General features: G+C 33.2%; 2 protein-coding genes across 4 annotated transcripts; one reads left to right on the forward strand and one right to left on the reverse strand.

Annotated features, from left to right (window-relative positions):
* The first annotated feature begins 3,738 nt into the window (after window positions 1-3,738).
* On the forward strand, window positions 3,739-7,890 carry LOC126715052 (uncharacterized). Its single transcript, XM_050415484.1, has 7 exons — window positions 3,739-3,897; window positions 5,603-5,665; window positions 5,757-5,836; window positions 6,219-6,327; window positions 6,637-6,796; window positions 7,029-7,192; window positions 7,279-7,890. The coding sequence occupies exons 1-7, from the start codon at window positions 3,895-3,897 to the stop codon at window positions 7,618-7,620; spliced, it is 921 nt and encodes a 306-aa protein (XP_050271441.1). The 5' UTR covers window positions 3,739-3,894; the 3' UTR covers window positions 7,621-7,890.
* Window positions 7,891-12,706: 4,816 nt separating this feature from the next.
* Window positions 12,707-15,489, reverse strand: LOC126715055 (transcription factor bHLH30-like). Of its 3 annotated transcripts, none has more exons than XM_050415493.1 (3): window positions 15,217-15,489; window positions 14,412-14,921; window positions 12,707-13,675 (listed from the first exon to the last, which is right to left on the reverse strand). In XM_050415493.1, the coding sequence occupies exons 2-3, from the start codon at window positions 14,889-14,891 to the stop codon at window positions 13,196-13,198; spliced, it is 960 nt and encodes a 319-aa protein (XP_050271450.1). In that variant the 5' UTR covers window positions 14,892-14,921; window positions 15,217-15,489; the 3' UTR covers window positions 12,707-13,195. The 3 variants fall into 3 exon arrangements, with proteins under 3 accessions (XP_050271450.1, XP_050271442.1, XP_050271444.1); XM_050415485.1 differs by having other exon boundaries at window positions 14,412-15,080; XM_050415487.1 differs by having other exon boundaries at window positions 14,412-15,489.
* Window positions 15,490-15,806: the final 317 nt, after the last annotated feature.

The raw sequence follows: 15,806 nt of genomic DNA on the forward strand, positions 1-15,806 counted from the left end.
TCTTGAGATTATTACAATTTCCAAAACCTACTCTATTGCAATCAACAAATAAAATAGACATTCTCATTACTCAAAAGTATTTATGATTCATCAATTTTTGCCACTATCTTACGGATGTATTTATAATTTTATACAACTGATAATAATCATGCCGACTGAGTAAAAGTACATATCTTGAGGTGATTTTGAGATCAATTTTTTTTTTAAATAAAAAATAAAAATAAATAAAAGGACTCATGTAATGCTTGTGCTTATGAAAAAGAAAACCCACAAAGACAACAATGTTTGAAAGGTTCTTATTATAAATGGGTCAGTGCAATGAAAAAGGTCTCACGTGCCACCAAACCCATCACGTGTTCTGAACAATATGCTAGCTTTAATTAATTTTCAAAGAAAGCAAAGCTTTTACACTAACCAACCTCATTAATAAATATCATTATTATGGTGCAGCTGAAAAATCTTCTTTCGGGGATGTGCCGTGCCGTCACAGCTACTCATGTTTCTTTGAAAATCAAATTTAAAACATAGCATTCACCGAAATCATCATAATCATCAATTAGTACTATATTGATCAAATTAAGCACTGTAAAGATAATGGTGCACTATATATAAAGTATCAACCTAGCTAAAATTGTAGTATATTAATTTCCTTGTTTTGATGATAACAATATCCTTAATACATGTACAAACTCAAACTCTCAAAAATCATAAACCATGATCCTCATCATAATCTGAATTATGTGATCTTGATAATAAAAAAATAAAAGAGAGAGAGAGAGAGAGAGAGAGAGAGAGAGAGAGAGAGAGAGAGAGAGAGAGAGAGATTTGAAAACATCATTCACGTAATGAGAGCTTCCCCACTAGCCAGCTATCTAGCCATTTCTTTTCTCTCTTTTACAAATATATTCACCTGAGATGAAATCTTGATCGATCAATGGTGCAATGGGTTCGGACCAGTGGGTACACGGCGCTTTTCGACACCATAACGTGGATCAATCTCACTTCCATCTGGGTCTGGCTTCACGTGCATGTTCTGTGAACGTTTCATGTGGTCTTGTTCTTGTTGTTGTTGATGATGTTTTACAAATGGTGTGAAGTCAAATCTGCTGGCTAGGACTTTTCTGGTGATCAAAGGGTGGTTTGAGAGTACTGTGGAATAGGTTATGGTGGTGATTTGTTTGGTGTTGATATTCTTGGACTTGAAATCAAATAATTGATGAAACAACAAGACGAGGAGAGAGAGCCAAAGAGCAATGAACATCATTTGAGATAGTTTCAAGGCCATGGTGGAAAAGAAGGAGGAGAAGAAGGGCTAGAAGAGGAAGCATGGAGCAATGAAATAAGGAAGAAACTCAAAGGAAATTAAGGTTTAGTAGATGGAGAATTTTGGTATAGTTTGACAGCTTGAATCTGATGAAGTAACATAAGAAATGTAGGAGACGGTTGAAATATGTGTGTTTTTGCGTTTCATGTGAGACATGAGATAAGAGTACCTTTTTATGCTTATTTATTGAGAGAGAGAAGAGAGAGAAGAGAGAGAAAGAGAGCCTTTCCCAATGAGAGTTCCTTAGAAACAAAGGAATAAAATAGGGTCATAAAATCATTTGTCAAACCTTGAATTATGCATGATTGTGCTTATTATTAATTTCTTGAATATCTTTGATACTTAGATAGAATATATATGCTTTTAACCCCCCCCCTCTCTCTCTCTCTCTCTTTCTCTCTCTCTACAGGTGCAAGAGGGTGCAAGATTGGGTGCAAGGAAAGCTCCATACCTGTTTGAGTGAATTGCAACTAAATAAAGGGTGGGGAATATGCAATCTACATTTTCTATGGAGAAAGCAATCTATGAATTGTATTGGAAAAGTGAGTGGCAAAGCAATATATGAACTGTTTGCAAAAGTGAAGATGAACCATAATATCCTAAAAATAAAATAAAAAGAGAGAGAGAAGAAGAGAGCACATTTTCTCTAGAGAAAGCAATCTATGAACTGTATGGAAAAAGTGAGGGGCAAAGCAATATATGAACTATTTGCAAAAGTGAAGATGAACCATAATGCCCTAAAAATAAAAAAGAGAGAGAACAAAAAGACATCATTTCGATTTGAAATGACGATACTAAACTAGTTTGTTTACTTAAGGTGAAAAGAAAAACATTATAGCAACTAATAATCAATCTAAACCATGCTTGGTAGTACCAACTTGTGGTTGATTTTAACTATATGCTAAATTGCTAATTGCTAATAAGTGATTAGGAGCTCAATGGTTATCTAGCTTGCTTTCATAACACATACATGTTCCAACTTCCAAGATACCACAAAACATAGTGTGGGTTTGGATCCACGTTTCCAAACCCAGTTTGCCTTTTTTTTTTTTTTTTTTTTTAAAAGACCAGCGCCTAATGCACTATTCATGGGACATGAACAGTGCACCAGGGCATATGAACAGTAAAAAAATAGTGAATAATACTTTTTTACACATTTAAAAATTATTTTGCTACAGTGTTTTCAGTTTTCAGTTTTTAGTTTCAGCAAAAATAAATTGTATCCAAACGGACCCATAATATGAGAAACACATGCCAATTTAATTAATTAATTAAGGAGAAAATTAATTTTTACATATATCAATGTAAGGGCTAATTCGAACTACTTTTCTATGATATTCATCAAGCTCTCCCAATAATATGATATGGCACAAGCCCGCATATGACAATGGGATATGACTTCCAGAAAACTCTCATTCTAAGAACAAGGTTTGGAAGCAGCTTTTTGTTGATTGGGATCAGAGGAAAAGAAAACTTTTTTTTTTTTTTTTTTTTGCTTGCTTAATGTTGGTTAAAGTATAATTGTACTTAAAAAAATAAACAATGTTTTAAAATTTTGTACATTAACAAATAAACTAATTTAAAAAAAAAAAAAATGTTAATGTCAAATATACTTTAGGAATGGTTTATGTGTGCTAATTAAAAATTTGATACTTTTATTTGGTTTCATTGAATTGTTGCTACTATATTATAAAGTTATGCCAATAATACTACAATTATATGTATAATTAACATGATAATTGGCTTGTACAATATGATTTAGCATGCTTACAGGGAGTGAGACTTTTTACCTTGCTAGCAAAACACATATATATGGAAAGAAATAAATACAAAAAACGATAGTTAACTGAAAACTTATAATATGACGGTGAAAGGTCCTCATCATTAATAATGACTATCTCCATTTACTTTTAAACTTGTCGAGAGCATTTTTAAGTTAAAGATTTAATTTTCAAAGAGTTTTGGCACTTAATTGTATTATTTGATCTCTTCTTTTATAAGGAGAATTACAATTCAAATCTTTCTCTTCTCACTTGTCGGTAACAATTAAATTATAAAGAAGGAAAAAAAGAAAAGAAATAGAAACCTAATGTCCCATTTCTTAAAATTAGATAACAAAGCTTATCATCTATCACTTAATATGATGATATTTTAATTGACATGACACCATATATGCCTTTTTTACATTTCAAAATTATAGGTTAAACATGAATAGGGCAACTTTTAAATTCTAATAACCTCATGATAGTCTATTTAGAGCCGCATAAAAAGGCCTCATGATAGCCTTCCCCAAAGGCCAACAGATTGGACCTTTACAATAGATGGGTTGGGCACCCAATAATCATTACCCCAAAGCCTTAATGGACTCCACTACAAAACAATATAATAAGACTGTGGCCCTTGTTCTAGAAGGTAGGCCCAGTAAATTTAACACAAACCAAACCGACACCGTTTTCACATACCCAAATAAAAACCGCGAATAACTCTCTTTCCGAACCAATTCGATTCACAACTCAGACACAGCGAAAATCTCAGAACCCTAATTTGACGAAGAAGAAGGAGAAGCAAATATGGTACGCAAAAATTTAATATTTTTTACGATTTTAACACAATTAATTGTTTATGAATTTGTGGGTTTAAATTCATTTTGTTGATTTTGGGGTTTTTCTTTTGCAATTCACGATTTGATGGTTTTGATGAAAGAGAATTAGGGTTAGCTGGTTGATTTGGATTAATTAGAGACTGAAAATAGGGAATGGGGTTTTGATTTGGGAAATTAATCGCTTATGTAGTTGTAATTTGAATTTGTTTACTTGGTATTGTATATGATTGGTTTTGGATTTTTTTTTTTTTTTTTGATTTAAAATTTGGGTTATTTTTATTGTTACATTTAAACAAAATTTTGAGAAATTAGATGGTTTTTTTTTTTTTTTTTGATAAGTAGAAATTAGATGGTTTTGATGGAATACAATAAGAATTAGCTGGTATAATCTGGATTTATTAGAACCCAACACATTGGGGAAGGGGTTTCAATTGGAGAAATTAATCACTTTTGTAGTTGTAACTTGAAGTTTGTTTACTTGCTATTGAAGATGATTGGTTTTGGTTGTTCTTTTTTGGGTTGTCTTTGTTACACCAGAATTATGTCTTAGAGTTAGCTAGGGCTGTATTGTAATTTCTGTAAAATATGAATGCACTCTTTTTCACATGGGTTGATTCTAGTGTGGTTATGCTTTTGATCCTTTAATATAACTGGAGTGTGTGCTTTTGGGATTAATTAAAATGTGTCAAAAGTAGGATTGTTTTCATTTGTGAATCATAGTTGAACATTATACTCCAATTATGCAATTTTCTATAAAGATTGATTTGGTGTGCAATTGAGACAACTGTCGTGCTTGAACCATATGAGTGGTGTTTGAAGTTTTGTCTGGGTCTTATTATGTTGATTATCATATCTGTCAATGAGCTATAGCTCAACTGGCACATTCTCTACCTATAATGATTAGAGGGTGAGGTCATAGATTCACCATTGGGCATGTGTGTAACTCACCAAAAATTTTATAAAAAAAAAACTGTAGAATATCATATCGACCTGGGTCATATTCTGTAGCCTTTTGAGATTCATCTTTTGAAATAGGCCGGTTAGAGATAAGAGTTTACTTGAGGTGTGTAATGGTTTTGGAGAAATATACGATTAGCGTTGTGTTCTTTCATTGGCCAGATCAAATCTTATTAACCGATAAATTTTTGTATCATTAAATTGACAGCAGCTGAGGTTACACTTACACTGGAATAAATGGAAATGTTCGATATTTATGTCAGTACCTAAGTTTGTCACAATTGTCCATGTAAAGCTTCATAGGGAACTTACAATTTCCTTATAGTTTCTATATGTGCAATAGAATGGATATATTTCTTTAATTATTGGTGAGTTACTCACATTTGATTGATCTTGAACCCATGACCTCACCCTCTATTCCATTCTGGGCTCCACAGCTTCTGTTTTGCCACAACTTGGCCCATATGATTGTTGTTGAGTCCTCAATCTAGTGTTGGCCCATATGCTTGAAGGTTTACATCAAGTTGTTTATTGATCAGTGTTGCTTTTGAGCAAAACTCTGAAATGTGATAATTGATGTATGATTTTGAATCGTAATTTTCAAAGTTATTCCTTGAATTTTGGTATTTTATTATTATATATATATACATATGATTTCTCAAGAGTCTCCCTATGAATTTATTGAATTTGCTAAACTTGCTTTGCCTGGATTTTTGCAGTCTTCACTTGCAGCTGCTAGGGCAGATAACTTTTACTATCCTCCAGAATGGAGCCCAAATCAGGTACACGTAATTAGTAGTTGCTCTATTACATTGTTAAAATAGCTTATGATGATGCATCGTTGCTCTAACATGTTCACATTATTCTTTTTAGGGTTCTTTGAACAAGTTTCATGGTCAACATGCTCTGAGAGAGAGGGCAAGAAAAATAGACCAAGGCATACTGATTATAAGGTAATTTATTATGCTCATTCTCTTAAATTTTTGATAGCATGACTTTTTATCAAAAGTTTATTTTGGAATTTGATAGATTATGGTCTAGTAACTTCTAATTTCTAAATTTGTCCGATGATGGGAAAAGGAGAGCCCCCAGGGGCTTAGGGAATTAACACACTATACACTAGTGGTAGGCAACTAGAGTTTGCTTGTCACTCTCCTCTTTGCCTGCCTTTCTGTATTAGATGGTGCTTGGCAACTATTGTTTGCTTGCCACCACCTTCTCTGTCATTTTTTCTAGGCTTAAGTCTTTCTGTATGAAACCAGGGGCCTGTTTTTGTATAGACATTTTTTCTTCTTTTCTTAGCCAACTCCTAAATATTTATTGCCTACCTTTCAGGTTTGAGATGCCCTATAATATATGGTGTGGTGGATGCAATTCTATGATTGCAAAGGGTGTTAGGTTCAACGCGGAGAAAAAGCAAGTGGGAAATTATTATTCTACAAAGGTATGTTCTGTGATGCTTCTGACTGTTTAATGTAGGATTGGAAGTTCTATGTATACATTAAGGTATATGTTCAATGATGTGTTTTATTTGGATGATGAATGCACACAAATGGCCACACAATCACTTTCTGACATATTTTGCCAATATGCTCTCAAATGTGAGAGTTTATTTTTGGTTGAAAATTAGTTTCACTACTTCTCTGGTCATTGTGAGAGTTCATAAAATAGTTAATTTTAGCTTATCTAAATTTTTGGTTGCTCTCTCCACAGTGTTTTCAATTGACAGTGAAGGTCTGCTTGCTTCTTTCAGATATGGAGCTTTACGATGAAGTCTGCATGCTGCAGACATGAAATTGTTATTCAGACAGATCCAAAAAATTGTGAGTATGTGATCATCAGTGGAGCCCAACGAAAGACTGAGGAGTATGACATTGAAGACGCAGAGACTTTTGCACTCCCTGCAGATGAAGGTTGGTTTGGACTGACCCTTTTTTTTTTGGTTTGGGTGGGGTTGGGTTATGTCAGATGGGAATAGATGGACTCAATACGTTTTAAAAGAATCCATCATATAAGTATGTTTCCATGGTAGACCACTAACATATTAATGTGAAAACATGGGCTCTTATTGTTCATGGGAAGGCTAGCCCCTTACTTCTTGTGTTGTTATTTTCTTCGCTAACATCTTATTATTCCTTCTCCCAGAAAAAGGCAAACTAGCCGATCCATTTTATCGTCTTGAACACCAGGAAGGAGATTTGAAGAAGAAGAAAGAAGCTGAACCAGTGCTAGTGCGTCTCCAGCGAGTATCTGATTCCAGGCACTCAGATGACTATGCCCTCAACAAGGCTCTTCGGGCGCAACTTAGAGTATGTTACTGAGTTCATATTAGCTCTTCATTTTCATGTTCTTCTACTAGTAGGTAAAGTTGTTCCTCACTTTCTCTTTTTCTCAGAATCAAAAGAAAAGAGTTGCTGAAGAAGAGGCTGCTTCAAGGAAAAAAGGCATTGGCATACGACTGCTTCCACCATCTGAAGAAGATGCTTCTAGTGCAGCTCATGTGAAATTTTCTTCTAAATTTGACAAAAATAGGAAGGACAAGCGAGCATTGATCAAAGCCACTTCTATTTTCTCTGGGTCGTCTGGGTCTTCCATGTCCAATAAGAGACATTTGGAGTTAGAATCCAAGAGAAGGAAAATTAGTGCAGCTGCTGCATCTAGCTTACTGGCTGGGCAATTTAAGCCTTCATCATGGTCTCAGAGTGCTGTTACTTCACATAGGAACAGGAGAACTTAAGTGACAGCAAGAAATTGTTAGGTGGCAGTTTCTAGATTCGAAAGAACTGCTTTTTCTTCATAGTTGGCTTTCAGCATCACCTGTTCAAAGTGGCAATGAAGCATGTACATAGATCAACATGTATCTACTGCTTGGTTATAGTCTTTTACACTTAAAGCTCCTTGTGTTTGAGTGATCTAGCTGAGATTTCAGGATTATTATAGTGTACTGGGTGTTGTATGTCGAAGATTTTAAATTAATGAATGAATGACAAGGATTCTACTTTCAGAATGCTGTATTTTCAATTTATCAAGAGCAGTTATTGCCTTAATTATTTCTTGAATGTAAAGTCTTCTGTTCAAGTGCTAAATGCAAATGATTGTTGATGACGATGCTTTGATGTGGTGAACTAAAGTAAGACCTATGCCAACAAAGGGCATTTGCGATAAGGATGAACTCGATCAAATGGCCTTGATAATGAGGATAAACCCATTTGACCAAATGGCCGTGATATATATACAATTGGAAGTGTGATGATAGCCCAACCATTATATATGCTTTGAACCCCAATTAACTCGCACGATGCCTCTCCAATAACTTTGCATCTAGAAACTACTGCACAGCCAGAGGATTAACATAGCAAGATGAGATTTGTAACTTTGAACCCCAATTAACCGCATGATGCCTCTCCAACTTTGTATCACATAGCAAGATGAGATTTGTTACTAGGAGTTAGTAGATTTAGCTTGCTTAGATTGGCCGATGACTGAGGATTTAGGACAATCTACTGTCTATTAGGCTCTCGCTTCCAAACTATTATTATCAAGGCCTACTTTGTGGGTAAGAACCTTTGAGCCTACATGGGAGTTTCGGGTTGGCGACAATGACATTTATAATGGTCCAAGAAAAAGCACTAGTCATATCTGCATTATACTCCAACATGACTAGTTTAGTCACAATTAAGATTTTTTATAGTTGTTAATAAAGTTTAGATCATCCTGGTATACAACACACCCCACAACACACATAAGGGTCTGTTTGGTTAGAGTGTTTGAACAATAGTTTTCAGTATTTAGACACTAAAAACTGTGAGCCCAAAAAAAACGTGTTTGGTAAGGGTGTTTATAACTGGAGTGTTTGAGTTACGTTACTCATTTTAGGATGTTTAAACATTGAATTTGGAAAACTCATTTTACCGATTTTCAGTTTTCAAACAACGTTACTCAATGACACTTTTGTAAATATTTTGAAAACCATGGGGCCTACTTGATTAGACAACACATGACTAACTTCTCTCTCCTCAAATAAAAAATATTAAATTGTATTGTGCTTGTCAGCTTTTTAAAAATAAAACACATACATACCAAACACACAATTATGTTTTTTTACACACTGAAACATGTTATTTAAAACATGGTACTAAACACATTTTTTTTTACTTTATGAATACTGTAAACACTTGTTTCCATAACACTTTTTAAACCATAATTTTCACATTATTTTAAACAACGATACTAAAAATCTCCAATCAAACGGGTCCTAATTTCCAATCAATATGGGCATCACAGTTGTTGCTTGGCTAGTAGAGCCCAAAAGTATAATGCTTCTACATTAAGTGGACATAAACCTTGGGCTTTTCAGTGGCCCTCTAACTAGCCAAGCCCAAATAAGAAGTTTTCCTATAAATGGCCTAAAGACCAAAAAGAAAGAACCAGGCCCAGAGCATCATTCATTTTGGGGTTTGAAATCGGAATCCTTTCTAACTATTTCTCCATCCTCATTTATGTACAAGGCTCATGAAAGAAATGATTTGATTTAGTTCTAAGAAAATGAGAGATCGAGTGATGCACCAATCGTAAAACTTCTTATTCGAGGTCCAAATGGACTGTTTAGAAAATAATCTGTAAAGGGAAAGAATGCTAAACTTTCAAGTCGAATAAGAAAATGCCTACGGTATATATAGTAGGATTCAAGGCATTTCAAAATCATGATGAGAATATGAGATACGATAACTTAGTCACAATTTACAAAAAAGAACTACTCTTCTTCTATGAAATTGTGCTTTGTAACACCAAATCTTTGATGATGTACTGAGATTCTCTTACAATATTAAATAAGAAACCACGTATATGCATGCACATAGTTAATTAATATACTTTCTCTTTTCCAATATATGTACTACGATGCATAATATATAGAAAAAAAAGTTACCTTCACAACATTTTCAAAAAAATATTAAGTGATAAGTTATTACCAGTTTTAATTTGAACCTATCACTAAAATTACTTTTTCACCCACTAATAATAGCGAATAACAACTTGTCACTTCGAATTTGTTGTGAAAGTGTTGTAAAAATTTTGTGAACATAGTATTTTTCAATGTATTATGAATTCCAAAGATACATACATTTCAAATTTTATGGGTTTGAATTATTTGATCAAAAAATGTGAATATAATGTCAGGTAAAATATATAAAAATTTTATTGTTTGTCCTTTTTATATGCATGGGACAACATAATTTTATGGGTTTGAATTATTTGATCAAAAAATGTGAATATAATGTCAGGTAAAATATATAAAATTTTTATTGTTTGTCCTTTTTATATGCATGGGACAACATCAAGTTGCACATACTGTAATTCTTTATTAATATTACACCATTAAATAATTTTTTTTGATTTAATATTTAAAAATTTTCATTGAATTCACATTATTCTTACCACCATAAAATTCTACCCTAATCAGACCTTCTTTATTATTGTTGTTCTTCTTTATATGCGTGGAACATGAAAATTCTTGGAATGATTTATTATATATATATATATATATATATATATTTATATATAAAAGACATTCTTTACTATTTAATCAATAAACTTATTTTATGCATTACTTAAAAAAAAAAAAAAACCATGAATCTATCAAAAGACAACTAATGATATATATTTAAGAATTAGGTTGACACAACTATCAAAAAGAAGAATCAAGTTGATGTAACTTTTTGTTCTTAACACATTGTCCAATTCCATATTAAACAAATATTATAGATTATCCAATTCATTAAATCATGTTTTGTGTATAGTTTTAAAGTAAAAATAAAAAAGAGTTTGAAATTAAACATTTCAAATGTTAGATAATTGTTTGCTCATTTTGATATTTTGTGTGCATGGAAGGTATTATAAGAAGATGATATAGTTTTTTTATCAAGATCAATTAAGTAACATTCGATGCAACTTTTTATTAACATTACATCAATTAGTATTTTGAAAATCCAATCATTAGGTTATATGTTATCTTTATTCTTAACATACATGCTAAAATTTGTGTCAAATGAATACATTTATGATTCAATCTACGAAATCATGTTTTTATGTGTAATTTTAAAGTATAAAAAATTTGAAATTTAAACATTTTAAAGACAAGATTGTTATTTATTCTTTATCATTTTTATATTTTGTTAGTATTTATATAAGAAGACAATCTAACTCAATAGTGATTCTCATGAAAAAAATACAATCAATGGAAAATTATCAAATTTTGTAATATTAACAAAAGTTATACTAAGTGACCGTTTGGATCCCACGTCCACGTTTAGCGTTTTGCCTTTTGCCTTTATTTATTTATTTATTTATTTTTACCAACGCCTCTTGTACTGTTCATGGGACATAAACAATGCATTAAGGCAAATAAACAGTGTTTTTAGCCTGAACAGTAACCCAAAAACTATTTTTTTATTGTTTTTAGTTTTTCAGTTTTCAGCAAAATAAACGGTATCCAAACACATCCTAAGTTATGTGCATGCATGGAGAGAGAGAGAGAGAGAGAGAGAGAGAGAGAGAGAGAGAGAGAGAGAGAGAGAGAGAGAGAGAGAGAGAGAGAGAGAGAGGCACTATCAAAGTTAATAGGATGGATCATTTATCATGTATAATAATCCTGTTATTTATAAATCAATGAAATGATATATATCATTGTTAGTACTCGTATGGTATATTAATTTTGCATATATGAGATATACTCTTAACCTATTGAATGATTTAAATTACAACAAAATTGCATCATTGCATGTAAGGAGAGCATCTGTTTTTGCTTCAAGATGAAAAGATATAACTCTATCATGGTTTCTCCCATTTATATATATAAATATATGAATGTGTGTGAGCACACACAATTTCTTGTAGTTTTACTTAAAAAAACATAGCTCTTATCTCAATATTTATCTAATCCCCAAGTACAGTATAGATGCAGGTTTTCCACCTATTTTCACCTACACAGGTTTTTCTTAACCATATTTTCACAATGTTGGCATGAAAGCAGTCCAAAAAAATAAAAGACATGCAGCTAGAGAGGCTACCTCATATGTACAGTAGAAATTCATACGAAAAAATAGATTCGATTTTGAGAAGAAAATACAGGAATTGCAGGACATTCCATGATATGCTAACACGTATTGCAACAAATAATTAATTTAAAAGTTTAATATATACTATGATAATTATTAGTTTACATTACACTACTTATATAAGATTTATATTATACATTAAATAAATATGTACAATATCATACACATTTACATAAAAATGTACCATATTATACACATTGCATAAAAATATAAAATATTATACATATTTTGTTTAATCTACCGTATAAATCTTGTATAAATAATGCATGGTAAACTAATAATTTTTCATATACTGCTATTTCATAGACCACAAAGTGAAAGAGAACACTATAGATCGAGTACATTAAAGCCAAAAGGTCGAACACAGCAACATTAATATGTGGAATGTACATTCCCTATATAACTCCATCACTAGCCCTCGTGACTATAAACGTGCATGCCTCTCATTAGGGCTTTTTCTTATTCTTTTTTTTTTTCTTTTCTTTTTTTGGTAGTGGAATCCCATTAAAAACCATAGCTGGGTGGCATGGAAGTTTGTTGTACTTATGAGTTGGATATAGCTCAATGGATTGGTGGTGGCCATGTGGGGACGAAGCACATGACGAGAACTATATCGTCACCATTCTTAGGAATGATTATACTTCGGCCAGTACTCTGAAGAGAGAGAGAGAGAGAGAGTGATAGAGAAAGATACTTTAGAAACAAACAAAACAAAACCACAGACTGCATGTTTGAGTTCAAATCGGATCAGAGAGAGCCCATGAAGTCCACATTTTCTATGTTAGGATTTAAAATAAGGTTTCTCTCCCTACGAAAAAGATCCCTCACTGTTTTTTCCTTATCTAACAAACTAAGCACATCTACGTGCAGTTTCTGAACCACCAAACCAAAACAAAACAAAATAATTAAAATGAGAAATCCCACCAAACCACAAACCCATCTCTCTCTTTCTTTCTTTCTCTCTCTCTCTCACTCATACACACATATACACCAAAACACATTTTTCCTATTTTTTGTAGTGATGCAAGTACACAAAACATACCATCATTACCTATTTGTTCATTGGTGGAAATACATAATAATAAACACACCAAAAAACCACTCCCACAAGCAAAACAAAAAGAAGATAGAAGAAGAAGAAGAAGAAGATAATGATGAAAAAAGATCACAAGAAAGTGCATGTAAGGTCTTAGTAAATTAAATCGACCTGTGTTCAAGGATATTCACATTAGTCCTTTGCCTCTTAACATTCCCAGAAGAAGACTCATCCCCATTAGTCTTTTCCATCACTGCTTTAAGCGCGTCTTGAATTGAACTTATACAATGTTGCTGTTGATGCTGGTTTTGGTTTTGGTTTTGCTCGTCGCTACTACTTGAATCCTCTTCCCCAGTAATGAAAAGAACGTTTTTTACACGACCCCCAAGTGTTGTAATCTCAGCTTTTAAAGTTCTTAAACGTAAAGCTTTCAAAGTTTTGATGAGATCAGGCAAAAGATCAGACCTATCCTCGCAGCAAAGTGAGGCTTTGATCACAAACTTACCATCCTCATCAGATGTATCCACGGTTAGCTCGTCTACTTCAGTGGGTACTGGACTCGTTTCTGCTATCAAAGAAGTCTGGCGCTTTAGCTCTTTAACGTGTTGTATTACTTCTGCTAATAATGAAGCTTTGTCCGTCTATATCATATAACCAATGAACCAATCATCAAAGTTAGTATCTTTTTGCTAACGGAATAACAATACATAAATATGAATGTGATTTGAGGTTTTTTCTAGTTGAGAAATGAAAGTAGTAGTGGGATTTTAATGGTGGGGTTTTTCATTTTTGAAGGTAAGGCATGGATCGATGTATAGTGTGAAGAGTATAGTCTACAGTGTGCGTGTGTGACTGACAATAATGTTAGTTTGTCTGTCTTTATATCTTTTCATTCTCTAACTTTGGTTTGACTGATATCCGGCAAGAAATTTCCATGGCAAGCTTTTCAACTGCTCCATTGTTCCTCTTTATCATATCAACTTAGCGACATTAACGCTTATTCCCTTTTTTTTTTTCGTTTTTTTCCTCTCCTCGGAACTACCACAAGACTCAGAAAAAGAATAAGCCAAAAGAAACACAACAATAAAGAGCTTCATACAGAAAAGAAAAGAAAAAATGTGACTAAACGTGACTACACTATCTATCTCATATCTAATGGTAGGTTTTGAAGGCACAACCTAAAATAATTAGAATCTTAGGAAAATCTAAAGAGATCTTTGATTGAAAAAGCTCATTAAGTTTGTTATGATACATACAAAACAAAAAGTGTACAAGGAAAGTATAAAGGTATATGAAACCTATATAAAATACAACATGTTGTACGCGTGTTGATATATATATGTATATATATTTATGATTATTTTTTTAAGTACTTACTTTGGTGGTGCTGGGCAATAAGCTACGCAGCTTAGCAAGATGGTTGTTGATTCTTTCTCTTCTCCTCCTCTCAGCTTCACTATGACTCTTAGAAGCAGCAAGAGCCTTAGCATCCATGATTTCTTGGGCAGTGAGTTTGCCCAACTCAGCTTGAAGCCCAAAAGGAGCTGAACCGGATTGAACAACAGGTCCAAGAGTGTCAGATATGATTCTGAGATGATCTGAAGATGGACCATCATAGGCAAACTGTAGAGAAGGAGCTCTTCTGTTGAATAAACTGGCATACGATGATGGTGGTGGAGGGACCAGAAATGGGTCATGGTCTCGGACAGGGTTTGTGGCAAAGTGAGCTTGGTTGAAGGCATGGACTGGAGGGAGAGACCATGGTTGTAAGATTGGCTCAGGGAAAATCAATCCTCTTCCGCCTCCATATATGTCACTATTTTGTTGTTGTTGTTGATGATGATGGTGTTGTTGCATCTGTTGGTGTTGTTGAAGAAGTAACTGTTCCTGGAAACTTTGTATGTTAATATTATTGACACTTTGAGAACACTCTCCTTGATCATCTTCTTTCTTTCCACACATCTCTCTCTTTCTCTCTAGCTTTCTCTCTATGTATATATGTAACTAAAAATATGGAACAAGTTGGAACTTGTATTGCTTTCTGATCTGAATAAGAGAGAGAGAATTCAAAGAAAAAGGTAAGGAAGTTGGTTTTGTTTCACACTAGGAATAAGAGAGTGAAAAAGGGTATTATTACTAAAGGAAGAAATGCTTGAAAAGAAAATAAGGCAGACAGACAGACCTTGTTTGATATATCTTGATGGATGAAAGATGATGATCTTGGTGTTTCAGAGAGTCCTCTCTATCTAGCTATCTCTCTCTCTCTCTTGTGGTATATGATGATGATATCTCTTTCACTTGGGTAGGTTTTTCCTGCCACAAGCCTTTGTGGGGGGTGAGTGAGTGAGTGAGTGATGACCCTTTTTATCCTTTGCCTTAGCCAAGCCTTTCCTTTTCCTTTGTGCTTTGTTGGTATCTTTTTGGTTTCTTTGTTTTTTTCTTTGCTCTTCTGCACCCTCTCCCACCACTCTAATATATAGAGCCTGTTTGAGTACTGCTAGTCTCCTTTCCTTTCCTTTCTTCTTACGACATTCTCTCTATCCATGATCTCTGTAGCTTTCAAGGTGGGGTATCTTTTTAACTTATATATAATTTATTTCTACCAAAAAGAATTGTACCTATGATATACGAATTAAAATCACATTTTTTTCATAAATTTTTTTATAACCAATAACATAGTTTATTGTAAAATTGATACAGGATAAAAATGATATCAACAACAAACTCATACAAAAATGATATTATTACAATTAAGTCACATTATAATAAATG

The sequence above is a fragment of the Quercus robur genome, chromosome 1 (assembly GCF_932294415.1).
Source record: "Quercus robur chromosome 1, dhQueRobu3.1, whole genome shotgun sequence".
NCBI classification, from domain to species: Eukaryota; Viridiplantae; Streptophyta; class Magnoliopsida; order Fagales; family Fagaceae; genus Quercus; species Quercus robur.

Excerpts from the sequence above, each read along its gene's own strand:
- LOC126715055 (XM_050415485.1), bottom strand. The coding sequence starts at position 14,996 with ATGTGTGGAAAGAAAGAAGATGATCAAGGAGAGTGTTCTCAAAGTGTC. Across the intron at positions 13,676-14,411 it reads TATTGCCCAGCACCACCAAA|ACGGACAAAGCTTCATTATT; the intron begins GTAAGTACTTAA and ends TATATGATATAG.
- LOC126715052 (XM_050415484.1), top strand. Across the intron at positions 5,666-5,756 it reads CAGAATGGAGCCCAAATCAG|GGTTCTTTGAACAAGTTTCA; the intron begins GTACACGTAATT and ends TATTCTTTTTAG. Across the intron at positions 6,797-7,028 it reads TGCACTCCCTGCAGATGAAG|AAAAAGGCAAACTAGCCGAT; the intron begins GTTGGTTTGGAC and ends TCCTTCTCCCAG.